Source organism: Myodes glareolus, chromosome 16 (genome assembly GCF_982192425.1).
Source record: "Myodes glareolus chromosome 16, mMyoGla1.1, whole genome shotgun sequence".
Classification (NCBI taxonomy): domain Eukaryota; kingdom Metazoa; phylum Chordata; class Mammalia; order Rodentia; family Cricetidae; genus Myodes; species Myodes glareolus.
In genome coordinates this window covers 60,068,699-60,086,063 of record NC_142041.1, presented here as the reverse complement: position 1 = coordinate 60,086,063, position 17,365 = coordinate 60,068,699, and the positions used below count along the sequence as shown (strand labels likewise).

Sequence of the window (17,365 nt, the reverse complement as noted above, 5' to 3'; positions counted from 1 at the left end):
CTCTGGTCATCAGTTTTGGCAATAAGGGCCTTTACCTGCTGAGTCACCTCTCCAGCCCAGATTTTGTACTCCTTAACATTTTAATGCTTTCTAGAGTATTTACAAATTAAATAGTTGAAAGTAGTTTCGTTGTTTCGTTAGAATGTGAATAAAGCCTCCTCGTGTCAACACCACCACTAACAATCTTTATTCTGCAGCAGAGAGGCTCCCTTGCAGGGCGGGGTTGCTCTGCTTTGCTGTTAGAAGCTCCACTGAAGAGCATCCTTGCTAATAAGCTCCCTAAGTAAACTCCTTATTTTTCCCTGGAGTAAATTCTTGGCAAGAAAACTCTGTGTATTGCAGGGTATATAACACATATAAACACATACATACACACACACACACACACACACACACACACACACGAGTTGTTCATTTTTGAGCTTAATCGTCTTAGAAATTTAGAAATGCCTGCTAGTTAGACCATTAGAAGTCATGTTTTTGTTTGGTACAGCTCAGCAGTAGCATTGTGAATGACGTAAGGGAAGAACTCCGTGCTGTGTGTGCACGGTGCCTACACGGTGCCTGCTGTTCATTGCTGAACAATGCGGATAGCCAACGGAGACAGTGCTGTGCACAGCCACACCTGCGGCACATAAATCTTCCTCTTTAATCTTTGTAGGAAGAATTTCAAGTGCTGCCACGTATTCTCCTATGAAATAAAATCATGAGGGCCTGCTCAAAGGCCCGTTATAATAGCCCCATAAATAAGGACATTGGGGAACATTTTAAGTCCTTGGAAGTAGGAGCACAGCTTCTGAGCTATCAAGAACCTTAAGGTTGAGCCAATATGATCACTTTATTTTACTGTAAGGAGGGAAAGCAAATATTTGTAAAACTTCACCAAGGGAAAGTAAGAAGGGACTCGTGAGAGCAGAGAGGGCTCCCGGGAAGAAAGTGCTCCAATTATATTTTGCATATTTCATGACAAGAAATGAAGAACAGTGTGTTTTGTAGACTAAAATGGAAAACTCGTTGGCTGGTATTTTCACACAAATGCATACCTTTGATCACAGTTTTTTTCTGAATTACACTTGCACTCTGAAATTTAAACTTTTTCACTATAATATGATATAATTGAAATGGTCAACCATTTTTGGAATATTTAATATTTTATTTTAAGTGTGAGTGCAATGTATGTGCGAGCGTGTGTGGCTTCCAGAGGCGACCAGAGGCACTCGATCCCCTGCAGCTGCCGTTAACTGATGTGGGAGCTGGGAACTGAATTTGGGTACTCGAGAAGTGCAGCAAATTCTTAACCACTGGGCCCTTTCTCCATCCCCTAAAATGGTCAAATAAAATGTTATTCATAATCATGGATTCCAGCGCAGAAGATGGAGTCGACTCCACCCCTCCCTTATGGAAATGACATTCTCCTACGTCACTGGACACGTCACTGAGCAAGCTGTCTTTCCGCTCTGTTTCAGGTAGCAGTTTTACCACGTCATCGGGATTATATGCAGGAAATAATTCGCTCACCAATTCCTCTGGATTTAACAGTTCACAGCAGGTAATTTAATTAGGGAATTCAACTTCTGAAACATTTCAAAATGCACAATTTTACAAAAGGAAGAATTGTTTGTATTAAACCGTGAGAGCTTTCTTATGCTTTTTAATCATTTTCTTTCTGCAATCTCTGTAGCCGTCATTTATGGTGAGTCTTATGGTGCGCAGATGGGTTTCATTTTGTTTGTGCCGTGGCATAGAACGGAAGTTCTGAAGGATTTCTATGTCCTTGCCTCAAGTTTGCGTGCAAGTCTGAGCTCATGAGTGAATTCGAACGTGCTTATATGACGTCATGAAAGACATATAAACACAGCATTTACGATTTGAATGTGTAGTGTGGGAAATGAACAGCAGAGCCTTGACCCTCGACTCCCCTGTGCTTTGATTTGGTAGGACTATCCGTCTTATCCTGGCTTTGGCCAGGGTCAGTATGCCCAGTATTATAACAGCTCCCCGTATCCAGCCCACTACATGACAGGCAGTAACGCCAGCCCAACGACACCGTCGACCAACGCCACTTACCAGCTCCAAGAACCACCTTCTGGCATCACGAGTCAGGCAGTCACGGACCCCACGGCAGGTAACCACGTGTTTTGCTTAGTCCTAGCTCAATTCTTACGCTTACCTGCGTTTTTCTGAGGTCGTCAACTCACGCAGTGGGTTGTACTCTTTTGGCAAATTTGCATAAATACTTAACTACTTTGGACTACACAATTGTGGCACCACATTTATTATTGCTTATTTGTTTGAAAATGTTAATATGAGGTATGTGAACTTCTCAAACACATGAAAGGTTTTATTAATTTATTGGACAATATTCTCAGTTTTCATTGTATAGTATACATAGAACACAGCCTTCAGGAAAAACTTAGAAATAACTACTTATTATTATTGGTAACTAGATATGAGACTAATTTAATACTACACATGGAATATCCAAATAAATCTTATTATTTAGAATTTAATGTTTTTTATCATTACATGGTGGTTTTCATGATAGCAGTATATTGCTGAAAGTTTGAAAAGGTGAAAAAATTTAAAAAAAAAAATCCCAAAGGGGAATTGTGCAGACCAAGAAGCCGGGCCCATCCTTCCCCTCCCATGACGTACTGTGGGTTGTGTACCAGTGTCTCTGGTGTGAGCATATCCCGGCCCATCCTCCCCTCCCATGACACACTGTGGGTTGTGTACCAGTGTCTCTGGTGTGAGCATATCCCAGCCCATCCTTCTCCTCCCACGACTCACTGTGGCTTGCACAGCAGTGTGAATGGTTGTGAACAGTTTTTACACTTCTGCCCAAGGCCTTGCCAGCAAATGCTTCTCCAGCTGGGGATCTTAGCTCCATTGTCTTTTTCCTTTCCTTCCCTCTACTAGTTTGTTCTTTTGGGGATAAGTAACCATCAAGCATTGTATGCTTACTTTCCTCAATTAATCTTCTAGTTCTTGCATTTTCTCTCAAACCTCTCACCCCATTATCTTAACTTTAAAAGCTGTACCCCTTCAGCTCATGGCTGAGGAGCCCACCTGTTGTTTTCACAAAGTAGGAGTTTTTTCCTGTTGTCTACAGAAGGAATTCAAAGAATCCCTTCATTGTGGGACAGTGACTTGCCTTTCTTCCTACTCTGAGTGAAAAAGAAAGTTTAATGGTAAAAATTTATAAACATTCCCAGAAAGAATTGGAATGATTTATAAAATATTATCTGGTAGCTTTTTGACTATTTAAATTAACGAATGTATACCCTTATCAAAAATTGTTTCAGGTGTGATTTTCTTTTTCTGAATTATGTAGTCCATTGGGTCAAAGGCAATATTTTATAATCCTGGAATCCTGGAAAACTAAAGTGTAGTTTCTCATGTTGTGATGCCCCCCAAACATAAAATTATTTCTGTTGCGACTCTATAACTGTGCAGTAAATTTGTTGCTGAATCATAATGTAAATATCTACATTTTCTGATGGCTGTAGGCAACCCACAGGTTGAGAACCGCTGGTCTAGTGTTTCACTTGGAATTATGTTGAATTTTTAGATCAACTTGGTACAAACTAGTATCCTGACACTACTGAGTTTTCCTATCCGTGGGCCTGGAATATCTTGGGTTTCTTTCATCTGGATGTTGTACTTCCCTTCATGCTGTTCTTGTAAATGTCTTCTCTCTCTCCTCCCCTCCCCGCTACCATTCCCCTGCTGATCTAAATGATGGTTTACCGGAGAGCAATAATGTAATTTCTGTGACTTTTCATGTTTTAACCCTGTTATGATCACTTATTTCAGAAGTTTCTCTTTCCCCTTTTTAGGGAAGGGAGTCATTCTTCACATTGACTAGGGGGACAGCTGTTATTTGTGAACAAAGGGTTTCTTTCTTCCACCACAACCTAGGTAGTTCTGGGTTTGCTTTTTATTAGCTGGGCTTTCCAGTGGAGCATTGAATAGGGGTGGGAAAGGAGTTGACTTTCCTGTTCTTATTGTAGGAAGAAGGCATCTAGTTTCTCACTCATTGGGTGGGAGATTAATTGTATCACTCAAAAATATATTTGTATTAATTCTTTAATATTATACTTTGATCATATTTAACCCCAGCTAACTCCCCCCACAACTCCAACCATAGTCACTTTCACCTCTCCCTGTCCCAACTATGTGTCTTCTTTGTTCCTTTAAAAAATAACCCATCAGCCGAGTCTGTGCTGTTTGTGCATTCCTGTCCGTGAGGGTGTCCAGTGGAACGTGGGCCCTGTCAGCAACTTTAGACGGCCTTTAGCAGGAGCAGAGCCTTTCCATTGATCCTACTTCGTCATGAGTGGGGCCATCGGGTTTGGTCAAGTGCTCTTTCCACACCTGTTGAAATATTCGAAACTTTTCTTTTTTAGCATATTGATTTGATGGATTGCAATTATTTTACTTTCCAATGTGGAACCAACCTTGTATATATTCACACTTGGTCATATTGTATAATTCCTTATATATGTTCTTGGACTAAGTTGATGATACTTCCCTGAGAATCTTCACGTTTATATTCGTGGGACATCCTTGTCCATAGTGTTCATATCCTGTGATGTCCACATCTGGTTTTACTATTAACACAGTGCTAGCTTTATTGCCTAAACTGGGAAGCATTCCCTTTGTGTGTGTTTTCTAGGTGGCTACAGAGAATTCAAATCGTTTGTTTATTAAATATTTGGTAAAATTTACTAGTGAACTCACCTGAGTCTAGTGGTTTCTCTTTGGATCTGTAATTAATTCACATAAGTAGATCTGTTTAAATTTTCTCCTTCATGGGAGATTGAGCAGGTTATTTCTCTCAAGGAATGGGTCCATGTCACCCAGTTTGCCTAATCTGTGGGCATAATATTGTTTATTAAAAATGGGCTTTGTTTTGTTTGGTTGGTTTTTTGAGACATGTAGCCCTGGCTGACTCCAAACTCTTGACCCTTGCCTCAGCCTCAAGGGCAGTAACCATAGACATAAGTGTTCCTGACTCATGATAATTGTATTGTTACTTTAACAGTTTTAAAATCTAGTGATGATTTTCTTCCATTTGTGGTATTAGCAATCTGTACATCTTCCATTTTCATCAGAATTAGCCAGGTTATGTCGCTGAATTGTTAACTGCTTTTATTTTACGAAAGGAGAGGCTCTTTTTTTCTTCTCTTCCCTTCACTTTTTTAATTTTGTAGACATTATTTTAATTTCATTACTTCTTTATTTTGTTAATGTACTTTTGATTTGATGAGTGGCTGATCTCAGGTCTTCTTTTACTGTTAGGTTTTCATGTAAGTACTGTTTTTGGGTGCACCACAAAAATGTCACAGGTTCTTTTTTTTAAAATTTACTCCAAAATATGTTTACATAATTTTCATTCCCATTGAAACCCTTTTTTTTCAGTGAATTTATAAGAAAGAAACATCTGAGAACTTTGATGGTATATAATATTTTCACCAGCTACCATCACTCGATTATTCGTCTTTTATCAGTTAAATGACTTTCTAGCATTTGAGAAGGAATGTTGCTCCTATAAAAGAGGGTATTCATAAAAATTATAATTCCACTGTCTATTAAAAAAATTGGAGCAAAATCAGCTGCGTAGTTTCCTGTGAGATTTCAGACGCGAGCAGGCTCAGATTAAATCACGATTTTTGTTAACTTTAAAATGATGGGCTGCACTTGCTTTCAATTTCTCCCTTAAAAGACTGTTTTAGTAACTCAGAATTTTCCTTCAGTGTTTAAAATGTAGAAAGATGGGAGAGGAAATTTCGGTGTGTTTCATCTTTTGCTAATAGGCAAATTAACATACCGTCTCTTAGGCTCTGGGGTATAAATTGTATAATCTTGTACTAAACCCTTAAATTAATACAACCAAATGTGTGTTTTCAAAAGGATGTGTAAAAAATTTAGTGACTTGAAAGTATTATTACATAGAAACTTTTCAAATAAACCGTCTTTTCTCAAAGAAGAAACTAAGTCTTTCTTTAATATATTAAATATAATACATATTTATAATGTATAATATATATTTTACCACATGAATCATGCACACAAGCTCAATATGGATGTTCGCTCGAAACACAGCTACTATTTCTTGTTAAGTAATTTGCTTTGAAAATGTATTTCTTGTTCCAAATCTCTCAGAACAGTTCCTACTAATTATGGCAACTATTATTTTCATAATACATAATCAAATATACTCAAATGTAACTCAGGAGTTTAGAGTTTTAAGTTCATTATTACATACCAAGTCCGTGAGGTCCGTTCTATTTGTTCACCTCTTTCAGGTTTGCCTACTGTTTGGGATGAGTTGACCAGGAGTCAGAAGGTGTTAGAGGGTCAGTTTTAGTACAATGGATCCTAAAGGCACATAGCTGTTTAATGTCCAGTAAATGTCAGAAAGCTAAGAATGTTGTGGTTGAATTCTTAGGAAAGAAATCTTTGCTTACGCGTCTTGTAATTTTTCTTTTCTTGTTTATTGCTATAAAGCAAATTAGAGCGACAGAAAAGTGTGTTTGGTGGGAAACACCTTTGCAGATTATGTGAAATAAACACAAATTGTTTATTTATTAGGAGAAGATTTTCGTATGAATGCCATAGACATGTAAATTGTTTCAAAAAGAATGAGTTGAACTCTCCCTTTGGCGCTCACTGACCGCACGCGGACGAGTTGGTCGCTAAGGTGATGTGCAGGAGCCTTGCCAATATTGAATTTCAAGTGACAGAGGAAAAAAATCAGTGTAAGAGGGAATTCAATATGCATGGGAAACCATTTGTTCCCTCTGCCTCTTTGATCCCTGCCAAGGCACAAGAAAGTAGAGCAAAGGACTTGAAAAAGGGACAGATCCTGTGCAAAGCCCAGAACTCTGTGCTCTTGCAGGAACTCGGTATGACAGGATGGAAAACTAATCTGCCAGACATCTCCCCATAAACGCAGGAGGTGCATGTCTGGTATCTAGGACTGCACATGCCTGGGTTTGCTCACTGCAGAAATGATGCTGAGGTTTGCAATAGTGTGCAGCCTGCTGTCTGCATGCTGGCTGAGGTCTATAGCATGCACCCCACTCCCTGCATGCCGCTGTGCCCTGAATGGTTGGGAAATCTGCAGGCCATACTTGCTCATTTTCACAGATGCCTGTAGACGTCGGAGAAGTTTGCAATTTGTTCAGCTTAAGAATAAACCGTTTCAGTGAAATAATCTCCAATAACTTTTTTGGAAACATTTGTCAGCAAAACAAATGTTTGTATCTAAAATAGCCAGGCTATTAAGATGTGAGAAAAGGAAACAGATGTTTGTCCGGGGCTGTTGGATTTGTGTGTCTTGATGGCATTTGTTTTCTTCCTTTTTGTTTCCTCAGAGGACATGCAGGGTTACCTTAACGAGACTATAAACTACATGGAAGCAAAGTCTATTTTATATTTTATGGGGTTAAAATATAATACAAATGAATTTTATCTTTTGGAAAAATTTCACTAATTTTCTAATTAAATGTGGAAGGGAGGTGGCCAGTGACCACCTGTATTAGGTATGCATTGTAAGAAGTACAGATTCAGACTTAGAGAAATTATTCATTCCGTGACTCGCTTTGATTTGTCTATGGTTTTTGATGAGTTCACCAAACGTCAGGACAACTTACTGAACCGCTTTAGAACACTGGAGTCTTCAGCATATTTGTGTGGAATATATGTCTTATACATCAGTAATCAAAATCAAATCATACATATATTATTAATCTAATTAGGGTAACCACCCAAAACACTCATTATTTAGCCTCCTTCACAATGGATTCTTTATTTGGAATATCATACAATCCTAAGCATCCTGTTGGACCAACACGGATCCCTGTAAAGTAGGGTTGGTTGGTCAGAGGACTTATGGCTATTTGTGTCCAACATCCTTCTGCTTCATTTATCTAGAAGCAGATAGTCTGAGACTGGATTTGTTTGTTTGATTTTTGAAGGGCTCACGATCAAACAAAGGACTTCTCCCATGCTAAGCAAATGTTCTCCTATCAAATTAACCCTTATCCCAGTAAGTGAGTTTTGGATTAAGTGTTAAAGGTCTGATTGGTAGATTGATATCTAAACTTGTAAACTCAGTTTGGTGAATATTTTTTATTACTGAGCAGTAATGATGCCTTAACATAGTACAAAACAAGAAAGGGACAACAGTGTTCACAGAGAAGAGTGAGTCTCCCCTTGCCGTCTGTGACCAGGCCCTAGGTTGCTCTCACCCATTAAGGATGGTCTTTAGCTACCACCCTTCCACATTCAATTTCTTTCTTTTTCCCTGAACATATAAACTTAATTAATTATCACCCAGGTACCCAGAAATATGGACACTGTGGACGTGTCCCCACGTTTCACAGATGAGAAAGCTAAGATGAAGTCGCCATCAGTGCCTCTACCAGCTCTGGACCCTTGGCTTCAAGCGTGGGCTCCTAAGCAGGAAAGTGCACTCCTGCAGAGAACAGCTGGGCCTGAGCATGCGCTGCTGCAGAGAGCAGCTGGGCCTGAGCATGCGCTGCTGCAGACAGCAGCTGGGCCTGAGCATGCGCTGCTGCAGACAGCAGCTGGGCCTGAGCATGCGCTGCTGCAGAGAGCAGCTGGGCCTGAGCATGCGCTGCTGCAGAGAGCAGCTGGGCCTGAGCATGCGCTGCTGCAGACAGCAGCTGGGCCTGAGCATGCGCTGCTGCAGACAGCAGCTGGGCCTGAGCATGCGCATGGACAGGAAAGTGAAAGTGGGGATGAAGAGCCCTAAGAGGCTGCAGCTATGGTCCACTTTCTTAAGTCATTAACGACACTCAGCAGAGATATCTACAATGGGGTATTCTGTTAAATGGATGGTAGAGGTTTGAATGAGCACCGACCCAAAGAATAAAGCAGACATTAAGTTTCTGTGTATTTTAGAGTCTCAGAGTTCTAAGAGTAGTGTGCAGATCACTGAAGGCTTCTTCCACATTCTCATGTGTGTCCCACTCCCTACTTCTTATGCTACCTGCCATGTTTTGCTTGGACAACAGTTTGTCATCTCTCTATTATTTCCTTCCCTTTCCCTCCATCCCCAAGAGTTCCATTCTCTGACTTGCCCGGCTGCATTTTTACTTTTTAAAATTCTCCAGGTCAGATAAGCATTGAATGCAGGTATAGCATAGAATTGTATCAAGTAAAATGGAAGCCATTCATTTAAGGATGAAAGTGGAAATCTTAGCATCCTAAATCACTTTCTAACATTTTAAAAGATGTCTTCTGAAACTTTCTCAAGTATTTTCTTCTAAAATTAAAATTAAGTTTTTTTTTAGGACCTTTATAGAAATTTTCCTGCGTCTCAGTTCATACCACTGCTGCTCTTTAGGGTCACAATTTTCTACTCTCTTACATTGTGTGTGTAGTTCTTCACCTGGTTGGCTTTGTGGTCACAGATTGATTTGGAAATCATATCTGCCATTGTTTCATGAGAAAAGAAGATTCTAAGTTTCAGACTGACTGAAAACTCCCTAGAACACAGTTATATTGTAAATCAGCAACCCTCTTGTCATCTATAAACCCACGTATTTCACATGAAGTAGATGGACAGCTATTAGCTAGAAACTCGGAACTGCCTTTATAAACTCCTTTGTCAAAGGTCATCCATCACCTTGTTGAATACAGAAAAGGAATCTAGAAAGATTAAATCATCCAAGTGTTTTAGCCTGTCCTCAGGGGAATCTCCTGACGTCTGCTCAAGTGGCTGCCTTGGGAGGCAGCGTGACATGGTGTGACCTTTCCCACACAGCTCAACCTTCTTGAAAAATCCCTAGGTAGAACAAGTTAGGAACACTGGTTGTAAGGTCTTATGGCAGAGATCTTTCTACTTTTTAGGTTTCCTTCTCGCCCTCTGGCATGTTGATGCTCCCGAGGATGAATATAATATCCCTTGCTCATCTGACTGTAATTATCGGAGTACCCCTCTTTCTACCTACCCAACACCTCAGCCAGGGAATATCTCCGAATGCCTCTTGGGCACTACTCTCGCTTGGAGTTCAATGTAGAGAAACTGAGATGGTAGACCGAGACTTAGATTTGGTCTAGCTCTCCTTGGGTTTGAATTCTGATTCTGCCATTTCCTCTCGGCAAGCCATGAGCAGTAGATCTCTTTGAGTTAAGACTGGTGTAGTTTAAGCATCCCTTACCTGAAATTATAGAAGCCAGGAGTATTATAGACTTGACTTTTCAAAATGTTGAAAGAGCTACAATTACATAATGAGCAATCGTGGAGGTAGAACATGTCTAAGTTGGTTTAAAAGATTCTTTGTATACACAGTTGGCAAGTAGTTTTAAATAATGTTTTGCTGTGCCTGAAATCCATCACATGAAGTTATAGGTGGTATTTTCCATTTGAGGATCATATTAAAAATTAAAATATCTTAGATATTTGAAACATTTTTAATCTTTTGAATTAAAGTTCTCAACTTGGGTGTTTTTGTTTGTGATGAAAGGTGACTACACAGATTAAATGGACTGACTATCAAAGTATCTGGCATATTCTAGACCCCAGGTATTCCCTTCCATTCATATATCCAATGGGGATTTGTAAATGTGTGTGTGAGACACCATGATCTGTGCTGGGACTAAAGATATGGAAAGAAAAGGAGATTCTGAACTCAGGGCACCAGTAGGCTCTCCTTGCTTGAAGTTCATTATTACTGCGCCTTGTACTCTGTGGTTGTGTCAAGGAAACACACAAAATGTTACTTCCCTGATTCCTACACACAGAGCGACAGTGGGGACTTGAATCAGCACCTGAATGGTGTTAGGAGGATGACGGGCGTTTTGAACTTGTCCACCGAGCATTAGGTAGTAAGTAATGAACATGCTACAGAGAAGATGATGCTTTGTTTAGTCACTGGGGTGTAACCGGACATTCATTTACCTAGAAGCCCTCAGCTAGTGCCTGCGTGAAGAAGGCGTCATGGACACAGAATACAAACTGAGAAACCTAAGCAGTCCTCTGCAATTCATTCAGCCAGCATTGGTGGATCCTGGAGTGCTGGTTTACTGTCTAATGCCAGTCAAGAAGTTGACATGCCTTTAGCTGATTTCACACAAGATCCTATGTGAAGATGCTGCTTCTAACAACTCATCTTAGCAAGGCTGCTGAAGTCTTCTATCTTCTCATTTTGTGTGTGGGTGGCAGCGCATGCATGCGTGAGGGGTATAGTGTGAATGTATGCATGAGACTACATGTGTGGAGTCTAGAGGAAGGCATTGAGTGTTCTGTTCTGTACTATCCGTTTTGTTCCCTTGAAACAGTGCCTGCCACAGTCGAGCTGGAGCTAGACTCGTGAGCACTGGTCCTCATGCCCTCCCCTCCCACAGCATGAGTGCCAAGCTTCTTATAAGGATGCTAGGATCTGAAATTGGGTCCTTATGCTTAGACAATAAACATTCTCACTGCTGATTCAGCTCTCCAGTTCCAAGGCTTGTGTTTTTTGACAAGATAATATTCACTGAGAATACAAAAACCAAAAAGAAAAAAATTCAATGGGATCAAGGTTTTATTGAAGTCATTTCCTTCCTTCCTTCCTTCCTTCCTTCTTTCTTTTCTTTTCTTTTTTTTTTTACTTGCTTATTTCTTCCTTCCTATTTGCCAGGATCTGATAGAAGAGGAAGAAAGGGTGAGGGCTCCATCTATATATTTTTCCTGGGAACACTGTCATAGGTAATTGTAAATGGTGACGGCCTCTTCCTCTTGTTTCCCTGTGAATCCCAAGTGCCGTTTGAGGAATATCACAAGCTCTCTTAGGCCTCTGGCCTTCTTCCTGGGCATCTTCCTGGCAGTGTCTTATGACTTTCCTAAGAGAATATAGTTTCTCTCTCGACATGGCTAACTTTAACATCTTATTCAACCCAGAAACTAATAACTACATTGAAAGTAACTATTTAGAGCCAGTGAGACAACTCAGTGGATAAAGGTACCTGCTGCCAAACTGAGTTCAATATCTAAGACCCACATTGTGGAAAGAGCAAACTAACTCCTTCAAGTTGTCCTCTGGCCTCCCATGTGTCTCTGTCCAGTACTGATCACAAACCCTGGGGCACAGAAACTTGTGTGGGCCATATCCCTTGTTATCCTTTCCTGAAAAGGGGGCAGGGGGTGGAGAGAGTGCTGTCAGTAAAGGGCTTGGCATCCAAGTATGAGGATCTTCCAGAAGATAAGAAGCTGAATGTGGTGATGAATGCATACAATCTCAGCACCCAGGCGCTAGCTCCAGGGTGTGGGAGCAGAGTGATGAAGGCATGCAATGCCAGCACTCAGGCATTAGCTCTGGGGAAGGGGGGGGGGAGAACAGGGTGATGAGCATGCAATCCAGGCACCCAGGCGCTAGCTCCAGGGCGTGGGAACAGGAAGATGCCTGAGGTTCTTTCCAGGTGGAAAGCTCTGGGGACTAAAGGCCGAGCTTGACCTCGGACTCTCTTACACAGTTATTCATGTGAAAACACTCGCGTGAGCTAAGATTGAGTAGGTAGGGTGTTCTCAGCCTTTCTTGGAAAAGCAGGGTGTAAATCATTCTGAAAATAAAATGAAAACCTGTAAATGTTTTATTCAACAGTCACTGCATTCTCTGGAATTGGTACTGGATTTGCGTACCAAGTTACCGCTGCGGGACCAGAGAATGTCACCTCTTTAAATAATATGCACGCAGACCACTTTGAGGCTATATGTTAGTCAGCTTGCTGTCACGGTAACAAGCCACCCGAGGGGGGAAAATCAGTGTATGAAGAGAAAGATTGACTTGGGCCCAGTTTCAGTCGTTTTAGTCTATGATGTGTTGGCTTCATTGCTTTGGGCCTGTGCAGAGGTGGCACATCGCGGGTGGGATGTATGGCAGGAAGTAAAGAAGGAGAATAGGGATGCAGTCCCATAGTCTTCTTTGAGAGCAAGTTCAAGTGACCCATCCCTGGACGGCTTCAGCTATGCTGCAGATGTGGCTCAGTGCAGAGCATTTGCTTCCACTACTTCCCAGTAGCGCTCCTCTAGGGACCAAGTCTTCAGCAAATGGGACTCAGAAGACACTCAGTATTCGAACCACAGCATCGTTTAGTTGGAGCCTCCCAAGAGCAGATGCTCGTCCATCTTTTCACCTTCCAGTTGGAGCCCCAAACCTCCTTAATTCAAATACTTTACTTTAAAAAGTGTATTATCTATGGCAAAATAGTAAAAACTGAAGGATTTCTGATATGTATTTGCTTTATGTGTTACCCCACACTACCCCTCCTTCCTCAGTTTGCTGTGAGGACTGCAGGATGTGCATGGGCTGCTTTCTCCCCCAGCCTCCTTTTAGGGTTTTCCCTACAGCACCCATTCCATAAGTTGTTTATATAACGATCTCCCTGGATTCAGCTTCTGAGATTGATAACTGTTAATAAAAGACTGTATTTCCCTTGAGATATATTTAATTGTGCTATTACATTGCATTGCTCTATTTCTTAGCCAGAGAGAACATAGAAAGCACTGTTTCCTCTATGGAGAAATTGGAGAATTTGAAGATGTACTTCAAGGGGGCTGAGGATGCAGAGATAGAACACTAACCTTGCATGTGTGAGCTCTTAAGTTTAACCCCTAATACCCTTCACACCAAATAAAGAGAAGAAAGACACACACACACACAGTGTATTCTTCATATAAATATAAATATATATATATGTATGTAGATAGATAGATAGATAGATAGATAGACAGACAGACAGACAGACAGACAGACAGATAGACAGACATGAAGAAGAAGTTGTGCTGCAAGATCTCATGGGGTAAAGCTCTCTTTACTTTGAATATTCAGTTGGGTGTTGTGGAGATGAAGAACCTAAGGGGTCATTCCCTGACCTTAGAAAGCATTTTATCAGTACAGAAGACAGCCATGTTTCTGATGAACCCAAAAGAAGTTGAAACGTTAGAATGCAGCTCTAGAGAGAGAGGCATGGTTGTAAAGAGCGCCCGAACAGAGATTCCGAGTATTTGGAGGGAAAACAAAAGAGGAGATGAAGCTTGTCCTCAGCATTGAATGATGTCTGAATGAGAGATAGACAAAAGGTAGAGAGGGAATGTAGGTTTCAAAGTAGCAAAATAGAGCATTTGTAAGTGGGCTCCAGGACAGAACATTTGGGTCATCAACACTTGCTTGCATTTGAGTTTCATTAAACGGCAAAAGCAGTTTGAACTAAGAGATCACGTAAGATCGTCTTTACAAGCCCATATTGATGGCTTTGAATAGTTAGCATGACAGCAACACTAATGTGCTTGAGCAAAATGGTTTCTTCTCTGCATCAACTAGGTGATATCTTCACAATAATATGGTCTCCATTTGGCTGTTGAGGGAGCTGAGCAATAGACACCATCCGGATAATCATATAAATTACAAGTGAGCAAGCCTCCTCTGGAACTTATACAGACTGGGACATCTATTTCGTAGGTTATGTTGTACACTATAAAAGAACTTGAACAAATCCCTTGTCCATGTTCTGCCCTGAGTTTGTGTCCTGGCTGGGATTCATGCTAGCTGGCACCTTTACCTTTTACTACAGAATCTATGAGGATACTAATTTACCCCTGACCAGTCTGGAGTGGAAGTCATCCTGAAGTCCAGAGAGAGTCCTGTTTTCTCCACTCTTCTGGTCCCAACTCCAGCACAACCTCAAGGTTTTCATCTAACACTGTACTGTCGGAGTCTGCTGAAACAAGAGGGTGGAATGAACCTAGTGTGTTTGATGTCTCCTGTCAGGTCCTCCTCAAACAATGAAGATACACCAAGTAGTGTTTACCTGGGACAACATACTTCTCAAGAAAAGAATTAAATAGATCTTGTGAATCTCTCTCTCTCTCTCTCTCTCTCTCTCTCTCTCTCTCTCTCTCTCTCTCTCTCTCTCTGTGTGTGTGTGTGTGTGTGTGTGTGTGTGTGTGTGTGTGTGTGTGTGTAGGGGGTTATTAATGATCAGGTGTATTCTACTGGTATTCTACTGTGTCAACTATGGAGCATTTCCCTACCAGGTTGTTAAAATAATGTGTTTTGGACCTCAACAGCTTCCAGGCATAATTCTGGACCTGAGAGACTTGATAGTATACAAAATAGAGTAGTGGCTCTCAGGGGCTTATCTTGGCACAGGAAGCAGAGTTTACAATGAGCTGTAGTTATAAGGGTCTGAAAAGATGAGCAAGTGGTGGGAAAGGAGGGTAGATCCAGGGCAGGCAACCTATCTGGGAAGACTACCTGGCGAGGTGACTTCAGCCAAGCTGGAGAAGGGGGAGCCACCTCAGTATCTGCGGAAGAGTGTTCTGGGGAATGGGAACAGCGTGGACCAAGGCCTGGAAGGAAGATTGCACGTGTGTATTCCAAAAGTGCGTGGAAGGCCAGGGTGAAGCGGGAGAGGAGTAGGGGTGAGGAAAGGGAGGTGGAGGGTTCATTATAGAGTAGTAGGGGTGAGGAAAGGGAGGTGGAGGGTTCATTATAGAGTAGTAGGGGTGAGGAAAGGGAGGTGGAGGGTTCGTTATAGAGTAGTATGGGGTAGGATAGGGAGGTGGAGGGTTCATTAACGTGGGTTTTGCAGGAGAAGCATTTGGGAGAAGTTGTCATCCTCACAGGTGAGCACAGATGAATGCATGGACTAATCTGAAGAGCAGGAAGGGAAACCCATCAGCAATAGGTAAAAGCCCTTGAGTCAAAGCATCAGTTAGCTGTTTCCTTAAGACAGAACGCTAAGTAGGAGGATAGAGGAGGCACAGTGAAGTGGGCAGTGTCAGGCGCTGTGATCCATTGTCAGCACAAAGGTGACACTAACAACCATTTAGGAAAACAGATGAGGATTTCTCTCAGTGGCAAAGCATGCTTTTGGCATACAGGAGGCTCTGAGTTCAGTCCCCAGCAAGCACTCCCAGACACAAGAACGACACGGGAAACCATTTCTTTCCATTCCCCAAATTCCAAGGGCTACAGTTAGGACAGCTGCTTCACACTGCTGGCTTTCCAATATCCTTTTTACAAAAGAATTTTATATTAAGGCCCTTTCAAAGAAGTATTTCAACATTGTTCCACTTTCATTAATTGAAAAAAGGAGAGAACCTGGTGGAATGGGTGTGTATGCGTTTGTGCTCTATGTGAGCATTTGGCTTCTGTGGTACTGAATCTCAAGAGAATTCAAGTATGGACTGTAAGCCACTACTGACATTTCTTAAGAGTGGGGGACTTAAGAATGATGGAAACTTCGGGTTTCGATTTTGGCAGTCTCTGGCCATAGAGCATGAATCCAGACAGCAGTCCCCCTCACACACCTTATGGGAGAGCTTTCATGTAATGTCTAGAGAGGGGTGTCTGTCAGATTCAACAGTGAGAGGTCTTTGGAAGTCAGAGAAAAGCTCTCAGTGTGAGAAGCCTCCAGGTTCTTTCCCCAGCTGCCTCTTCACCCAGGTTCTCTGCTTTCCTAACAGTGAACAGGACACTTGGCCTTGAGTTTGTCTTTTCTCAGCAACGATTCACTCATGACCCGGGGGCATTGGTATGTCCATCTGTGCTTGTGCCCAAGACGCGGATGACTACAAACAATGGGGTTGGGCTCGAGAATAGTATGTATCCATCCAGAACCAGAGGCCTTAGGCATGGAGTGTGTACCTGGCTACTCTTGGAGACATGAGAACATAAGCTCACTTGAAAGGTGGCTGTCTTTCCCTGCCCCAGTGGTGGTGGTGGTGATCTTCGCCATTAACTGCTGTGATGGAGGCAGTGAGAACAGCTGTTAAAGGGAGGAAGTGTTGAGGAAGCCTGAAATGTTTGCCATCTGACTCTTTAAAGGAGGAATTTACTAACCCCTGTTGAACGCATTAAAAAAAGAGGGTGGGGGAAAGAATGAATATCAAAATTAAATTTAGTGGGAAAATTGGTTCCTGTTGTAATTTGGATGAAGTGTCCCTTGGAGGGCCACATACTGAAGACTTGGTTTGGTTGTCAGTTGGGGGAAGAGTCTAATGGAAGACAGCTGGGACCCTGGGAATGTCTTCTTGATGGAGATCGTAGTCTCTGGTCCTATCCTCCTTCTTCTCTGTGTCCCAGTCACCTTTTGGTAAATAGATCTCTACCGTCACATGGTTCTACCACACAGGCTGCCACAGGTATAAAACAACAGGACCAGGGCTTGTGTGTGGAACCACCTTATGTGTCAAACTAACCTTTTCCTTTACCAAGTTGATCGCATTAGGTATTTTGTCCTAGTACCTTGGAGATAACTGATAGTGTCCATCCCGACTGTGGCCCGTATCTGCCTGTCCCAGCAGATAATTTTATGACTAGTGAGAAATTTTCTGGATAATTTTTAT

At 41.7% G+C, this 17,365-nt stretch overlaps 1 protein-coding gene across 7 annotated transcripts in view; it reads left to right on the top strand.

The window, feature by feature from the left end:
* Positions 1–17,365, top strand: part of Eya1 (EYA transcriptional coactivator and phosphatase 1) — a 140,844-nt gene that overhangs the window by 55,944 nt on the left and 67,535 nt on the right. For all 7 annotated transcript variants that reach the window (XM_048420437.3, XM_087897241.1, XM_087897240.1 and 4 more), the window contains 2 exons: positions 1,467–1,549; positions 1,939–2,125. In XM_048420437.3, the coding sequence (XP_048276394.1) occupies positions 1,467–1,549; positions 1,939–2,125 (270 nt within the window). The remainder of the gene's footprint in view (positions 1–1,466; positions 1,550–1,938; positions 2,126–17,365) is intronic.